This window comes from Pavona decussata, unplaced genomic scaffold (assembly GCF_977016875.1).
Source record: "Pavona decussata unplaced genomic scaffold, jaPavDecu1.1 SCAFFOLD_100, whole genome shotgun sequence".
Lineage (NCBI taxonomy): Eukaryota > Metazoa > Cnidaria > Anthozoa > Scleractinia > Agariciidae > Pavona > Pavona decussata.
Genome location: NW_028145515.1, coordinates 2,686,975 through 2,703,072, shown reverse-complemented (window position 1 = coordinate 2,703,072; position 16,098 = coordinate 2,686,975). Strand labels below are relative to the sequence as shown.

The window sequence follows — 16,098 nt, the reverse complement described above, 5'->3', positions numbered from 1 at the left end:
CTTCTTTTTCTAACGTAAAATAGCGAAGTGTGATTTATACTTCGTGTATGAATTTTCAGGAAAGAAAGGGCTGTTTGAGACATGGAAACAAGTCTTAACCCGTCTCGTCGGAAAAGAGCAAGGACGGTATGAAGGAGAAGAAGTGGAAATCAAAGATTCCAGAGTACAGATCATACGGCAAGATGACAACGTTATTTAAAATTCAGATTTCACTCAAGACAACTCTGTTCGAGTAGACGGCCCTTATGTTTTGCCCTGCCCATACCTTTAACCCTTTAAGCCCTAACAGTGATCAGAATCAAATTTCTCCTTGCAATTTCAATGCTTATTCAAACCCTGAGGTGATGAGAATTAATAACATGATCACCCATGGTGATTTTCTTGATGTTTTAATTACTTCTCTCCAGTAAATTAGCAAAAAATGTGGGGACAGGATAGGAGAATCTGTTCTTTGATATTAGGGGTTAAAGGTTTCAGGACGTTGCTCCTTACAGCGAGGAATTTTGTGCACTTTGAATAGGCGGAAAAAGCAGATCTTAGCAAGGGCTGTTGGAAGTCAAAAAGAAAATTGGTGGTAACCACACATATTAGAGAATTGTTTAATGCTTAGCGTGCGTATGTCGAGTTGTGGATGCACGTGGGAAGTTTGGAGAGCACGTGTGAAGCGTAACAGTTTCTTGAGTGCTCTCAAAACTTCCCAAGTGTATCCATAACTCGATATACGCACAGCTAAAAGCATGAACCAATTCTTTTATAACATAGCTAAACAAAGTAGTACGCGGAAAATAGGTTTTATTTGTGATTGATTACGAAATTCCCTCTTTGAGCTGTACAGAAAAAAAAAAGGTTTTTATTGGCTGGTTACAATAACAAGCCACAAATGCTTCTTTGAATTAGTTTTAAATTTGTAAATACTAAGCAACGGAAACCCGAACTTGTCTGATTTGCACACGTCATCTCACGGACGCACGGCCGTGCGTATGTTCAGAAATGTACCATGATGAATCCAATAGGAATTAGATAGGGAAAAACGCGCGCTATGTTATAATCAGAGATAATTGAGGAACAATAATTACAAAAAGCAGTAAAGCACGTAAAACTGTATGGCATTTTTAAGGATGGCGCCTACTTTTGCTACTGCGTATACGTTCTGCGTATCTGGAGATACTCGGGTTTCTTATGGTTGGTGCTTACTAATACAAGGATATTATTGCGCGGTTTAAAACTAAGAGAAGAAAGTACAACTCAGCACGTGCTCTTGGTATTTAAAATGATAATTGGGGGTAACCATGCATTTTTCAGAGATAATAAAGCTTCAATTTGGAAAAACGCCATACATTGCGTTGTATTTTACGGCTATTTAGGATAATTGTTACTCAATTATCTCTAAAAAATGCGTGGTTACCCCCAATTTTCTTTTTGGATTCCAATAGCCCTTGCTACGATCTGCTTTTCCCTCATAGTCATAAACTGCCCAAAAAATATTTCGGTATTAGTAGGTACCGTCCTTAAAACACTCAGTTGCACTATCATTTTCGTCACTAGCCTCAGCATCAACTCGACACTACTAATGCTGCATCATCATCAGCATCATTTTCGTCGTCATCATCATTATCACCATTCTCATTCATGGTAAAGGGGAGATATTGCTTTGTTGTCCTGTGCTGCCATGGTAAACAGTCCCTTGTCAAAGGCAAGACGGATGTATGGCATCTGTTTCCTTGGCAGACCCCTTTTTCCTTCGTAATGGAGTTCTGAGGAGGCCAGTGGGCACTATACCATAAAGTGAATTATATATGTTCCAAGACAGGTTTTGTTTCAATTTTGCTTTAATATAAAAAGCTCTAACTAGTGTAAAAACATTATTGGAGGTATCATTTGTGCAAGGAGAGGGTCATGGTATTTAAGATGAAGCCTAAGAGGAGGGTCAGGAAATTTCATTTAGTAACATGGAAGTTTGAAAATGATACGACTGTCTGCGAGGTTCAAGTCCCTACAAGAGAAAATAAGGGGTCACAGAGGGAGACCCCCAGTGTAGCCCTTGGGATTAAGCTATTTCTAGACGTCGTGAAAGCGGAAGTCTGTTTCCTGAGACGTCTGCAAACATACCTGGACGCCTGTAAATGCCACTTAGGAAAGCCATACTGAATATTTGATAACCGCCATTACACAATGCGACGTTGTCACGCTCCGATGACTTCGCGTGGCGTCACAATGATCGTTTGCGGACGTCTCGGGAAACCAACTTCCGTTTTGGACGATGTCTTACAATAGATTAAGTGAAATTCACCTAAAGTTGCCCTCTCTGTCCACTTATTTTCTCTTTGTCCCTAGAAATCGAAAGAGAAAGTTGCAGAACACGGTTCAACAGGAAGCAGATTGGTCTAAATTTCGCTGAAACTAGAAATCCTCTGTCATAAAACATCGCGTTCCCCTAAATTTACAAAATGTACTGAAGTGCCGTTCTTCACTTGAATACTTGCTGTAAAATGTAATTCAGTAGTCGATTCAGGGTCGTGTCTCATAGTAGATGTTAAAAAGTAAAATGTTTTGGGTGATAATTCCACATCAATGGGAAGTTTGTTAGATAAAAGTATTTCTTTTCCCCCGCCGTCCATTTTAAACTTGTAGGTGCGATTTTCACATATATTTGTCACTTCTACAGCTAACGCAGTTGACCCATAACTCCTTTTAAGAAATAAGAGGCAGCCAGAGTCGAGGTCTTTTGAAACAGTGTCTGCCCCAAACATTTTACGTGGAACACTATTTTGAGTCGTATCACCTCCCTTTTCAACTTCATCGGTTTGTTCGTTGGCGCATGCGCATAGCCTGGCGTCAACTGATTTGTCTGCGCATGACTCAAACTTGCTATATCTAGATTGACGGGTATAACTTGTCATCCAAACTTTGCCTTCTGGTTCAGCATAGTGTTGAAGAGAGACTTTAAAAACTTCATCTTCCTTATACCCGCTTGGAGGGACCACGTGTAGGTCCATGGTCGTCTTGATGTAGTCTCTTTGGGAACGCTCCAAGATGTTGGTAAACGACTTCCCGACTAAACGTTGACAGTTTCCATAGCCATATCTTTGAGGCGAGGAAGTGTTTTCACCATTACCTTAAGACAGAAAAAATTGAACCATCTTGAGCAATAGAGACAAGAAACCTCATTACTGAATAGTGGAAAAAATACAATGTAACTTCGGTGGATCAATTGCCGACTAGTTTACACGAAAGACGAACGCACAAGGTGATTCGCGATAAGCACAAGCAGCAGGTGATATACGCAAATGCAGTACCTTGAAACTGTAACAAGTATGACGAGAGTCTAATTTTGCAGACATGGGTTACAGCAACATCAACGATGTCAACTACAGTCAACTACAGTTTATCTTTAGTGATTTGAAGTCAAATGGTTAGTAGCAGCCTAAAAGCCATCAAGCTGGGAGCTGGTGATATCGTGAGTTCCCAATATACCCGTGAAGGATGAATAAATGAATATGAATATATGAAACAAAATTTATATTTCATACGTTTGGTGGCGGTGTTTCGGAAGGGTGGTGGCACTGAACCTGGGATTGAGAGTAACAAGAACTTACCTTTCATGTGTTGTGTTTGTATAGCATCGTTCAAGGTACCAAGGGCAAATTCCGCCAGCCATTTGTGATTCTCCGAGTTATCCTCAGCCTGATTGTATTCCTCAAATCCTTCACATTTACACTTGGTTAGCGGCAACAGTCTCACGTCTTCGCATGTGCGACTTTCTGGTAAAACCGCAAATATGCCGGCCTCCGTGGAATTCTGGGGGTTTATCTTTTGAGGGTCATTCAAGGACATGAGCGCTTTATGTACTTCCAGTAAGGTAAAAAGACGCTTTTGGTTTTCAACTAGGGCGGCCATTCTTTGTTGGCCAAGCGTTTCAGCCACGCCATCAGGAATAAGCATGAACAATATTGGATCAAACGTCTCTCTTCTCCCTTCTTCAGTGTAACTGTATTTTGTATTTCTGTTGCCGTGGTCAGAATATATCAAAGTAAAAGTGTCGGGACTCTGAGCCATTTCCATTACAAACTTCGCCAACATGGCGTCCATGTTGATCATTCGCACACCAGTATATTCATGCCCAGTATTGAAATGCATGTATGAAAGTAACGATTTCGCTGTCTTGTTGGCTCGTAAGGAAGTGTACACTTTACTTAGGTAATCTAAGAAGTATTGACTGTAGAACTCTCCATTTAAGCACACCTCATGTGGGTTCTCGTAGTGATTTGTCATTTCATATTTGCTAGTAAACACCGTGCAGCCAAAATGTGACAGACCGAGGTCATCGATGTGTTTCGTACGTACTTCGCTCTGAAATTCGGTCCACCTGAAGTAAAATGCAAGAATAAGTGCTAAAAAACTTTTAATGTTTTCTGTGAAGCCGGTTAGGGACAGCCTACGTGATCGGTGACAATCCCCTCCACAAAGCTTGACGGGTGTTGATATATTACCCTCCACCACGTCGAGTATAGTTTGCTCAGATTAAAGAACTGCAACCACTAATTGGGTTTTAAAATTTATTGCTATAAAGTTTGTTTCGTTGTGTTGAGGGCCTCCTTCTCTTCATCTTAGTAATCTCTACAACGCATATTTAAGGTATTCAACCAACAACCAACAACCAACATCAAACTAACATCTAACAACATCAACATCAACAACTAACATCACCAACAAACGATTCAACGTGCTTTTGAACAAACCGAGTGTTTTCGGCACATCTTAATTTATTCAAAAAGTTCAATTAAATAATAAATTAATGTTGCAGATGTACCTTGCTTTAAACTGTTCGTCCTCAACAGGGCTTGCTCTTATGTGAAGGTCCGTTAATCCAATGCCCCACTTGTCATACCAACATAGGTCTTCTTGGAAGAGGGTCTGGTAGCCCCATTTCTTGAAGGTCCCAAACAACACATCTACTCCTAATGGAGCCTTTGCGGTCTTTGGTGTGTCACTGATTTCATCATCATCTAAAAAGAAAATCAAAAAGTCATGTCCAACACATGTTTGAAAATGTCAAATGATAGCATACCTTGGAGATGGCATTATATCGCTGCGTTATCAACTGCCATGTCCTTCCCATTTCTGTCGCATCCTGCCCCGGGAGCGACTGTTTGTGCCAGTCATGCCAAAACCATTTCATGCCCAGTACATAACTTGACATTGTAAGATCAACTCATGTCATTTCCCTGTTTTTATGTGTTTATTTACCTGTCGCGCCATTGACATTTTAGACCATTTTTGCAATTGCCATTGTCATGCCAAGAAAGCTAAGGAGACTGTTCAATTGACATTGTTATGTCATACCACATATTGACATCTCTGATCTTTTGTCCTTGCTGTTGATATTTTGTGTCATAGCATCCCACAGCCCTATGGTCTACCATTTCATTGGCATGGCCAATTCACGTCTTTGCAATTAGGGTTGTGTATATTGACTATATTATGTTCAATGTTTCACACTATTATACTAATTCTTTATGCTCAACAAATGCCACTATTATTCTCCATAAAACTGTCCTTTTTCGTGATTTTCCTTGCTTGATTGTTGAGATGACTCATCCATGAAAGGTAGCTGATAATGTTGTAGAACTGGAACTAAGGCAGGAAGCCATGTTTTTGCTAATTTGTAACCAGGCCTGGTCTTAAAGTGTGGTACCTGGGCTGGTGTCTTGAGTGGGAATTTTATAGTTTTGGCAAGGTTTTAACAAAACACTCGAAGAAACTTTGGACTATTATTCCAGCATAATGTTCGATTCTTTTGCCTCACTATTATGCTCAAAAATATGCCGGCGTAATGTGGATAACCCTATATCACGCAACGCCAGCATTATGTCGTTGTAACGACATGTTATTTTACGTCATATCATGTCATGTCACGTTCTATCCATTTGTGTCATACACCGCCGTTGAGTATTTATAATTATGTCATACCTTGCCATGTTACTGTACACAGCAACATTACCAAATAATCGCAAAACAAGTCCTTGTCGTCGATCAATCAATCAATCAATCAATCAATCAATCAATCAATCAATCAATCAATCAATCAATCAATTAATTAATCAATCAATCAATCAATCCATCAATCAATAAACTTTATTTATCCACGCTAGAAATTAAAGCTAGAAAGCTTATGGGGCCGTACCAAAAAGAAAAACATATAATTACAAAAGTACTATGATTATAATCATAAAATCAGTAACTAATTTACATACTACAATATTACAAGTAATTGAAATAGCATCGGGCTATTTACATCACAAGATTATAAAAACAATAAAAATGTCCAGACCCTCGCTCTACCACTTGATCCATATCTCAGATAAGTACAAAATCTAATCATAAGTATACAAAATCTGTGTCCATACGTTGTATGGGCGACTCGGCTGAAAAGTTCAGTTCTCTAAGATCTGATCTGTTGATACTTTGTGATGGCATGTTAAGTCATGTTAATGAAATTGTCATTTTATCCCAAGTCGTTCCCTTGCTATTTTCCAGTATTTTCCGTATTTTCAGGCTTGTTATATGATGCAATGGCGTGTCCATGCTAGTGACTTTTTAGTCATACCTCAGTAATATGATGTATGAAATTGATTTTGTTGTTTCATGTCTATACCTGTTATAACATGTCAGCCCCACACATTGTCAAGTTGCGTTTGATGCCATGCCATATTACCTTGGTTATTTCCGTATGGATAGTATCAACTCAAGGTATGATATTTTTCCGTTATCAAAAGGTCAGAAATTCAAATTTAAGCGGCTGTGAAATGACCTCTAAACTCAAAGTTAACGTTAGTGGCACTTTCTAGAACGCTTACCTTTGATAACACCAGAGAAGAAAGGCCTAATGTTGTCAAACGTGTGTTCTCCAACACTCTGTAAAAGCTCAAAGTCCAGTGCGGTGACCTTGATTTCCGGGTCTTGAGCTATCTTGCGAAGTGCCGCGACAGATCTTGGAAGGATGCGATAGAAATGTGGTCTTGCGATAGAGTCCAACACAATCACATTTACATTTATGTTGCTTCTATTGCTGGCATTTTCCTCTCTCTTTAAGATCGGTGGGAATATGAGCGACTGAAGAATATCTCCACATCTAATGTACAGAAAGCCGAATCCATTATTCCGGTTTTTCTCTACCTCTTCTTGCACATTTACGGTGAAATTTGTCTTTGACAAAGGTAACCAATCAGTTACTTTTCCCAGGTCTGGATCAACAGAACCTATTTCAGCCACTGAAGAGCCGCAAACCTCAACATTACAAAACAGTTTATGATATCCCGGTTTTGTTTCTTCGAATGAGCAGATGTCTGGATAACGAGTTTCTTTACATTTTCGGTCTTCAACACGTCCCGGACGTCCGTAATATCTGTAGGCTTGCGCACAACCAACTCTGTCTGGCCTGATACGAGAAGAAGCATATTTAACATCATTAAAAACTGGATCATTGTATAATGCAATTCCAGGGATTTGATTGGCTTAGCGGCCATGGTATATTAGCCATTATTAAAAACTGGATCATCGTATAATGCAATTCGAGGAATTTAATTGGCTTAGCGGCTATGGTATATGAGTCATTATACCATGGCCAAGAAATGGCGACCATTAAATTGTCTACTAGTTGTTCTTTCACAGCAAAATCAGTAAGATCTAGCAGTATTTCTTGATTGTTTTTAATAAAACAATTCTTCCACTTGCGCTTGTTGGATATGAGATGATTATAGCCAACTCGGCGCTACGCGCCTCGTTGGCTATCTATCATCTCATATCTAACGCGCGCTCGTGGAATAATTGTTCATTATACCATACCCAAGAAATAGAGACCAATAAATTGTCTTCTAATTGTTCTTGCATAGCGAAATCAGCAAAATCAAGCAATATTTCTTGATTGTTTTTAATAAAACAATTATTCCACTCACGCTTGTTGGATATGAGATTATTATAGCCACCTCCTTGTTGGCTATCTATTATCTCATATCCAACACGCGCTCCTGGAATAATTGTTAAGTATATTGCAAAAAGTTGAGGTTTTAGCGGGTTCGAACCCATGGCCCCTACCAGTGCAGTGCTCTACCAACTGAGCTATCAAGCCGACTGGTTGGAAGCTGGTAAATCTCCCAGCCATGGTTCACATATCTTACATTTTGTTTACTTTCACGATTATTCATTCACTGCGTAATATATATTGGGAACTTTCAAATAACCAACTTCCGGATGGCTTGATAGCTCCGAGTTGGTAGAGTACTGCACCGGCATCGCAGAGGTCATGGGTTTGAATGAATTACTTTTCATGCTTTCTTTTTTGACACTTTTTGCAACTTTGATGCCCGATCCCATGCTCAATTTTTTATCCGCAATTCAAATATATGCTTTTACATATTCCACATTTAGAAGAAGCATAGTTGGAAGTTATTGAACGGTAGTCATTTGCTCCCCACTATTGCCGATATAAAGGACAATATCGATACACCGTAGCTAGGTTACCAAAAAATCATACCTGTGAGGCTTGCACTTTATTGCAGATGACCACGTGTCATGGACTGAATTATTTTGCAGACCAAGTTCGGGGCACACGTTTTCTGCCAAACAAGTAGCAAAAGAAGAAGTCTCAAAATTTAGAAAGCTTCCTTATCTGGAATAGCTAGGCCAACTTTATTTAAACTATTTATAATAGTTTTGGTCGTGTTACGAAAAACAAAACCACCTGATTGTATTGACAATACTGATACATATACAACATATGTAAGATAACTTAAGATAGTCTCCCACTTAGCTATTACGGAAAGGAGATTTGCGTGACAAGCCAAATAACGGCTGCGTTTTGTTACTGCGCATACGTTCTGCACATCTCGAGATACTTGGGTTTCCTATGGGTGGTGCCTACTAATGCAGGGGTATTTTTGCGCGGTTCAAAACTATGCAGAAAAGGCAGAACGTTACAAGTGCTCCTTGTATCCTAAAAGAAAATTGGGGGTAACCATGCACTTTTCAGACATAATAAGGCTTCAATTTCGAAAAATAAAAGCCATACTTTGCTTTGTATTGTACTGCCTTTTCGAATAATTGTTGCTTAATTATGTCTAAAAAATGCCCCGCTACCCGCAATTTTCTCTCTGGATTCAGGTATCCCATACTGAGATCTGCTTTTCCCGCATAGTCATAAACTGTGCAAAAATACTTCAGTATTAGGAGGTACCGTCCTTAAAACAACAAATTTTATACCAAACAAATGAGAACAGAAGTCGGTAATTGCCCGTTCCGACGTTCGAATGGAGACAGCGAACGAGTTTTTAAATTTTCATTTAATCAGAAATTAAAGTCCATCACAAAAAAGATCATACCGAAATTAGTCAGTAGGTTACACAAGGATTGAAAAATTCATTGCGACGTTGCTGCAATCATTGCAAAAAGTGAACTGATTTCTACTTTTCGCATCGACTGCGGCAAGCCTGAAACACGTTTATTTCTGGACAGTGTCTCCCTTTGCTACTGCGCATCCCCTCTGCGCATCTCGAGATACTCAGGTTTCCTATGGGTTGCGTCTACTAATACAGGGATATTTTTGCGGGGTTAATAACTGGGGATAACCACACATTTTCACAGATACTGAGTTGAGGTTCAATATTACAGAAAAAACGCCATACATTGCTTTCCCCTTGAAAGCTTTTATAATAATTCTTGCTTTATTATCACTATAAAATACACCGCTACCCCCAATTTTCTTTTGGATTCCAATAGCCCTTGTTAAGATCTGGTTTTCCCACTTAGTCATAATATGCACAAAAATCCTCTGTATTAGAAGGATTTTACATACACAATATTCAGTACCAGAAACACATTCGACGATAGTAAACGGATTTGTATAACCCTTCTAGGGTCAAAGATCTCTTCTAGAGTTTTGTAAAACGACCCCGTACATCTGGAGTGTGAAAGAAAGCGCGGCGCTACTGCAGGACAAATGTAATGTCGCAACTAGCCCAAGGTATGGTCACAACCACTGATGGAACTATAAAGAGTCTTACCTACGTAACCTCGAAGAAAAGAGAGAAACTGAAGCTGCACAACTATTACAGTAATCGACACCAGCGATAGAACAAGGAAAACAACCTGTGCAAACAAAGAATTTAAACAAAAATATTATGGGGAAAGCATGTTTTATCAAATACAAAAACTAAAGTAGACATTTTTACAGCAACAAGACGTTGTTAATTTCTGAACTGTAACTGTAACAAGCTCAAACTAAGGAAACCTTACGCTATTTATCATAGTCTCGGACTAAAACTACTTTATTGTTCTTGACACGGAAATGGAATGGAAGTCGTAACAACATCAGCCTCCAAGCAGAGGCTGATGCTGATAGCGGCAAGCATAGGACTTCAAAGGGGAAGAAGACTGCAAGCAATGACTTGCAGCCAAAGGCCAAGGAAGTGGAACTTTTGTTTATGCATAGTAGGCAGAAAACTTCATTATCGGACTACACTTTGTTACAAGTATAAAACACGGGAAGAAAGGCAGACTGATCAAACATGCGACGCTATTTTGCTACTATATTTTTAGGAATAAAATCATACTAACCCGTAGAAATCTCAGTGTCATGATTTGAACAGGCCGCAATGTCGAAAATTAGCACAAGTGACAATGAAAATAGACAGTGCGCAGTTACCCAGTGTCGTCCGTAAGGCGGGGTTGACGATGTACGAGGTTGTCACTCGGGACACACAAACGTATCCTTTGTTCTTATTAACCGGTGTCCGTATTAAGCGGGTTAATTTTAGAGAAAATATATGAGCTTTCCGTCGGGACAAACGAAATTGTCCGTAATATCCGGGTGTCCGTAGAGCGGGGTAATACCGTTCTACTGTATATGATTACTGAGGCACATGTGAGTGGGATTTTTAAAGCCAGAAAATTGATAAGAAAGAAGAACAGTATTTAATTGCTCAACACTAAAATAATCAAAAAGTCGGATCCCGGTTACCCGGTTACAGTAAAGGCTAAATTACACGTATGTACCGATTAGGGTCGATTAGAAGGCTCAATAGCACGGGCCAATCAATTTAAACGACTGGACTGGATTTGTAAAACGTAGATTTCTAAAACATGAAGTTTTTCTACTTTTACTCATAGATTTTATTATTACAGTCCTCTATTTCGCGCCTGGTATCCTTCTTTTCTTTAATACCAGTCAATGTGTTACAAAACCCACGTTTTACAAATACATATTTTACCAGTCCATGCCTAACAAATCCTTATTTTACAATATGCCGGTTCAATTACGTTTTAAAAAGTCAAAGTGTCAAACCTTAAACTCTCTTTTGTTTTCTTCGTGTTAAGTGCATTTTTGTGGCGCAGGATTGTAGCTAAGGCCTAGTCTCCTCGTTTTCTATGTTTACCGCTATTAAAATTTCAACATTAGGATCGGTCGCCGGTCAGAGTGTGCAAAAAAAAAAAAACAAACAAAACATAAGAGTAGGAGTCTAAAACCAGGAACCACAGTAACCCAACATTATATACTAGTAGGCACAGTCATCTTGAAACTGTGGACAATTGTAAACACAAACCAAGATGGATTACCAAAAGACCAACTGAATATGCACTGGGCCGAGTTTTTTTTTTTTGTAAAAAGTAGACGCAGAATAGGCGTTATTTTATTACGTTTTTTAAGATGCGGTTTTCAGACAACAAGTGAGCGCGAAGCGCGCAGTGAGCAGAACAGGCGGCGAGCGAGCGCAGGTTTCGAGCAAAACATTATGAGAAAAAAGCTCTATGTACTGTACTATTGAGGAGCTGCTTACATGGAGGGAGGAAGATCCTAGCGCTAGGAAGACCCGAGAAGGCGAAAAAACTTTTCGTTGGCCTTACGTGCAGAAATTTCGGCCGAAGTGGTTACCAAGTGGAGAAGGAAAAGAACAACTGTCGACCTTGAGCAGCTGAACGCCCGGCTGCCGCCATGTTTGTTCTTTTTGTCCCTAGTATTATTATCTTCAGAACGAAAGTAGTTTACATGGTGCTAGGATCTTCCTAGTGCTAGGAAGTTCCTATCTCTAGAAAGAGCCTAGCGCTAGGGCCAAGTATAACTTTTTGCATGTAAACTAAATAGAGAAAACGTATGGCGCTAGGATGATCCGCCCTCCAGGATCTTCCTAGTGCGAGGCTCTTCCTCCCTGCACGTAAACAGCCCCTGAATTGAGTGTGATATTATTTCCTGTATGTCTGTTTTCACGATGCCGGTTGTCCTAAAGGTCGTCGACCTACCGACATACGTAAGCCACTTAATTAAATATCATGAGTGTTTTCATGATTAACTGTTTATCCTTTTTGTTTTCGTTGCTGTGATCGTGCGCTTGGTTTTCATCCGACGGAGGAACTGAATTCAGCAAAGGCTGATGTAGTCTCCCTTGCAGCTTCGGAGCGTTGCGTGACGAGACACAGAGCGGCTGCGAGGGAGACTAAGGCTGATGTTACTCAATCTCGGAAGAAGAAATGTCATAAAGAAAGTCGGTGGGTTCTTGAAAATCCACTTTTTTTTGAGTATATATGGTTTTAAACCTGTACGAAAATAGAGAGTGGAGGGAACATTTCCTCCACGTGCGACACCATTAGCATATTCATCAGAATATATTTGAGGAATAATGAAGGGGGTTCTTACGCAAATGTTTTGTTTGGTTAGATTAATCCTATACTGTTTCAAGAAAGTGCGACTAAAACGCTAACTTACTCATATTTTTTTTTAAAATATAATTTCAACGGAGAAACCGCTTGTGTTCTTTCGCTTGCTTTGCGGGAAGTACATGAAATAGAACGAGTGTTCTTTTTCCCAATTAATTTTGAGAGTATTATCAAATGAGAGTCCACAAGTGACTGCTTGTTTGCGGAAATTAATTAATTAGTTAGGTGTTAGGGTTATGAATTAGGAGTTAGGTGTCAATTCGAGTAACTGTTTTCACGCGATTTCTGGTAACTTCTGTGAAGACACGGCCATTAGCTTTCACCTACTGCTGAGAGACGTAAAATGTTACTGTCAGTATCGCTTTTATTTATTTTTCTCCAATTTTAATTGTTGGTTTCGTTTTTGAACGAAAGAATACGTTTAAAACAGTTTAGTTCAGATTCTCCTTCTGAGACAAGCTTTTCTCGACATCCGTGCGAGTTTTACTGGCTCAGCTGAAGAGCGAGTTAATTTTTGTGATACACAAACGACCCAGTTTAATTGAATTCAGTCACGTTGGGCGGTCAAAATTATTTTGGGATATTTCACGAAACCAGGCAACGATGGCTTTGTCATGAATTTCTTTTTGTTTCGTTCAATAAAATGAATTTCTACTTCACTGAACCAAAGTTTATACGGCTGAACCAACGTGATATTTTTTTAAAAATACGCTTTGGAATTACTTCATCGCATCACCATATCCTGGTTGCTAGGAAAGAGCTGTATCCAGTGTTTTCAAAATTAAACTAATTTTTGCCTACTCCGTTATAGCACGTCAAAAATTATCAGATACTGCCATGCAAAGAGTATAACTTGACGTTTGTGTGAACTCCAGGGGTTGGGTAGAGGAGAGACCTGGTTACGAGGTTATGAAATCTTCTCAAAAACCGGACAACATATTGCCAAATGTATTTTTGATCTATGAGCTATTAAAGAATTAATTACCATTAATGGAGTACAGTTCGGTTGTTGCCATTTGGATATTTTATTCACAGATTCTGAGAGTAGAACCACGTTACCTTATTATGCATTTACGGTTTCACCGCAGAGAGATGTTCTCTCGATTGTCGACTCTTAGTGGGGGAACTAACTTAATCTTTGGTTTGTAGCATGCATGCACAGCTCCCACTAGTAATGGCGTATTGAAGGCTGTTACAGACTGTAGATTTATAGCGACAGTCGTGGATGGGAAGATGTCCGCAATAGTGGCTTATGTAGCAGGATTGCAGGTTGCGTGCTGGTTCCGTCGTTTTGTATCGCGCCAAAATCGAACGAACATGTTTCACCGAGAGTTGGCACAGTCCTGCCTGTAGATTACGCAAGGACCAAACCGTGCACTGACAAAATAGGTAAAAATAAACTTTGGGCACCGAGAAAGCGAGAAGGGTTCCCGTGCTTCGCAAGTACAATGTATAAATCAAACTGAAAGAGTCCCTGCGCACGTCGGTCGCACGAAACTCAAACCGGAAATTTAGTTTTCGATGTCGTGATGTCCTTCAACTGAGCAGCATACACCGAGAAGCGATGTAGTAAATGCATATCTTTTAAAAACACCAGAAAGTTAAAAGATTGTACATTGTAAGGGTTATTGATGAGAAAGGTCTCTTTGAAGAATTTTGACATCAAAATTGCAATGTGACCCCAATGTGTTTCGTTTTAAAATGTTGCCCCGTCTGCTAGTATCGAATGGAACATTTTCGATTCTATTTTAATATACCAACACTTTTAAATAATGTGAACAAATATACCAGACCAGGCTACTTACCAAACCTTTGCGATGTGGCAACATTTCCACTTTAATGAAGTCGGCTTTGAACAATTCAGTTCCCGTACGTATTTCTTCCTTGTGAAATTGTTCTTCTCTAAATTTCAAATACCTTTTCGCTATGTATCCATTACAGTCGTAGCCATGGCAGATTAATTCTACGGATTATATTTCACAGGTAAAGCGACGCAATCTTCAGTTGAGTCTCGGATTACGACGGGATGGCTTCAAGGGGGGATTTGCATACTACCTGTATTTTGTATGTCAAGTTTATCCGGCTGGAGCTACTGAACATAGCCGATAATTATCATACCCGGCCCCAGGGTACCTATGACAGCCACTTTTATTTCTTGAGGACAATAGCGGAAGAGAGAAAACTAAAAGAAGAAAGGAAAAAGAAATAATAAAACTCATGGGCTCCTGTAAAACGAGAAAACAGGCATCAGGGAAGTTAACAAAAATAATGCCGTGGAGCACGCGTTTAAATTTAAAATTTGTAAATTTGTATAGCGCATATAATAAATTCCATGACGAGATGATCACGTGCGCCCTACAGCATTGGAACTTGGAAATGTTAGTTTTTGAGGAGAGGGAAACCGGAGAACCTAGAGAAAAACCTCTCGGAGCAGGGATGAGAACCAACAACAAACTCAACGCACATCATGACGCAAAGTCCAGGAATCGAGCTCGGGCCGCATTGGTGGGAGGTGATGGCCATCCATGCGCATGCTCTGCATGCTCCCCTTAACTTGATTTAAATACTGTATTCCAACCTTAGTTAAATGAAGTGACTTTCTGTTTCTGATACAAATCAAGAAGATTATCGTATTGCATCGTAGTATACCGTAAAATCCAGGTTAGATATGCACATCGGTCATAGGCCCATCTATTTGTAAACAAAAATTTTATTCCGCTTGCAAGCCTCCCCACCCCCCAACCAGGTTATAAGCCCTCACCCCTTCCGCTTATTAGCCCATCTTTGTGTAAAAATCCCCAAAGTAAGGAACAATTATTTTTTTACTGTCTCGTCAAATGCCGTTAAAGGAAGCGTTTTAAAATGTTTGAAGAAGATGTGGAGTTTCACCTAGAGACGGATGACTCAGACGATCGATGGCATTGACGCGTACGATAATGAAAAACTGAGACCCTCTTGAAGTGGAAGGCCTAAACCGTAACCTTGTGAAGAAGAACTGAAATCAAGGTCTGATATTCTTTGTAGTGAAATAAAGTACGTTTTGTCATCGATATCAGCTTGTCGTGTAACGTCTGTGGTGGCCCGGCTCACAAAACGCGATGGAAACCGCGAATATCATAGTGTAGCGCGATTCTCTACTAGGAGATAATGATATTGGACGAAAATAGCGACATGACGCTTAGTGTAACAAAAAAAAAAAACAAAACAATATTCATTGCTTCTAAGGAAACATTTCTTGATGAACAACAGACAAAAATTGCGAAGTGTTACACACACATCGTTTCAGTGTAGCGATCCTCTCGGTAATTTCGCGAGACACCACTACACAGTACGACACAGGTAAAGGCGTTTAAAACACCTTTAAAACATGTTAAAAAGGCGTTTTTAACGCGT

General features: G+C 39.6%; 1 protein-coding gene across 2 annotated transcripts; it reads right to left on the bottom strand.

Annotated features, from left to right (window-relative positions):
* Positions 1-2,289: 2,289 nt before the first annotated feature.
* Positions 2,290-14,779, bottom strand: LOC146472336 (uncharacterized). 2 transcript variants are annotated; one of them, XM_085119830.1, is made up of 7 exons: positions 14,511-14,779; positions 10,059-10,143; positions 8,534-8,615; positions 6,858-7,438; positions 4,811-5,006; positions 3,597-4,366; positions 2,290-3,115 (listed from the first exon to the last, which is right to left on the bottom strand). In XM_085119830.1, exons 1-7 carry the CDS (start codon positions 14,532-14,534, stop codon positions 2,415-2,417), a joined length of 2,439 nt encoding a protein of 812 aa, XP_084975956.1. In that variant the 5' UTR covers positions 14,535-14,779; the 3' UTR covers positions 2,290-2,414. The 2 variants fall into 2 exon arrangements, with proteins under 2 accessions (XP_084975956.1, XP_084975957.1); XM_085119831.1 differs by lacking the exon at positions 14,511-14,779 and adding an exon at positions 10,612-11,025.
* Between the last annotated feature and the right edge of the window lie 1,319 nt (positions 14,780-16,098).

Coding starts and splice junctions, on each gene's coding strand:
- LOC146472336 (XM_085119830.1), bottom strand. CDS start 14,534: ATGTTGCCACATCGCAAAGGTTTG. Junction 10,144..14,510: donor TGCCACATCGCAAAGGTTTG/GTAAGTAGCCTG, acceptor TTGTTTGCACAG/GTTGTTTTCCTTGTTCTATC. Junction 8,616..10,058: donor TTTTCTTCGAGGTTACGTAG/GTAAGACTCTTT, acceptor CTTGTTTGGCAG/AAAACGTGTGCCCCGAACTT.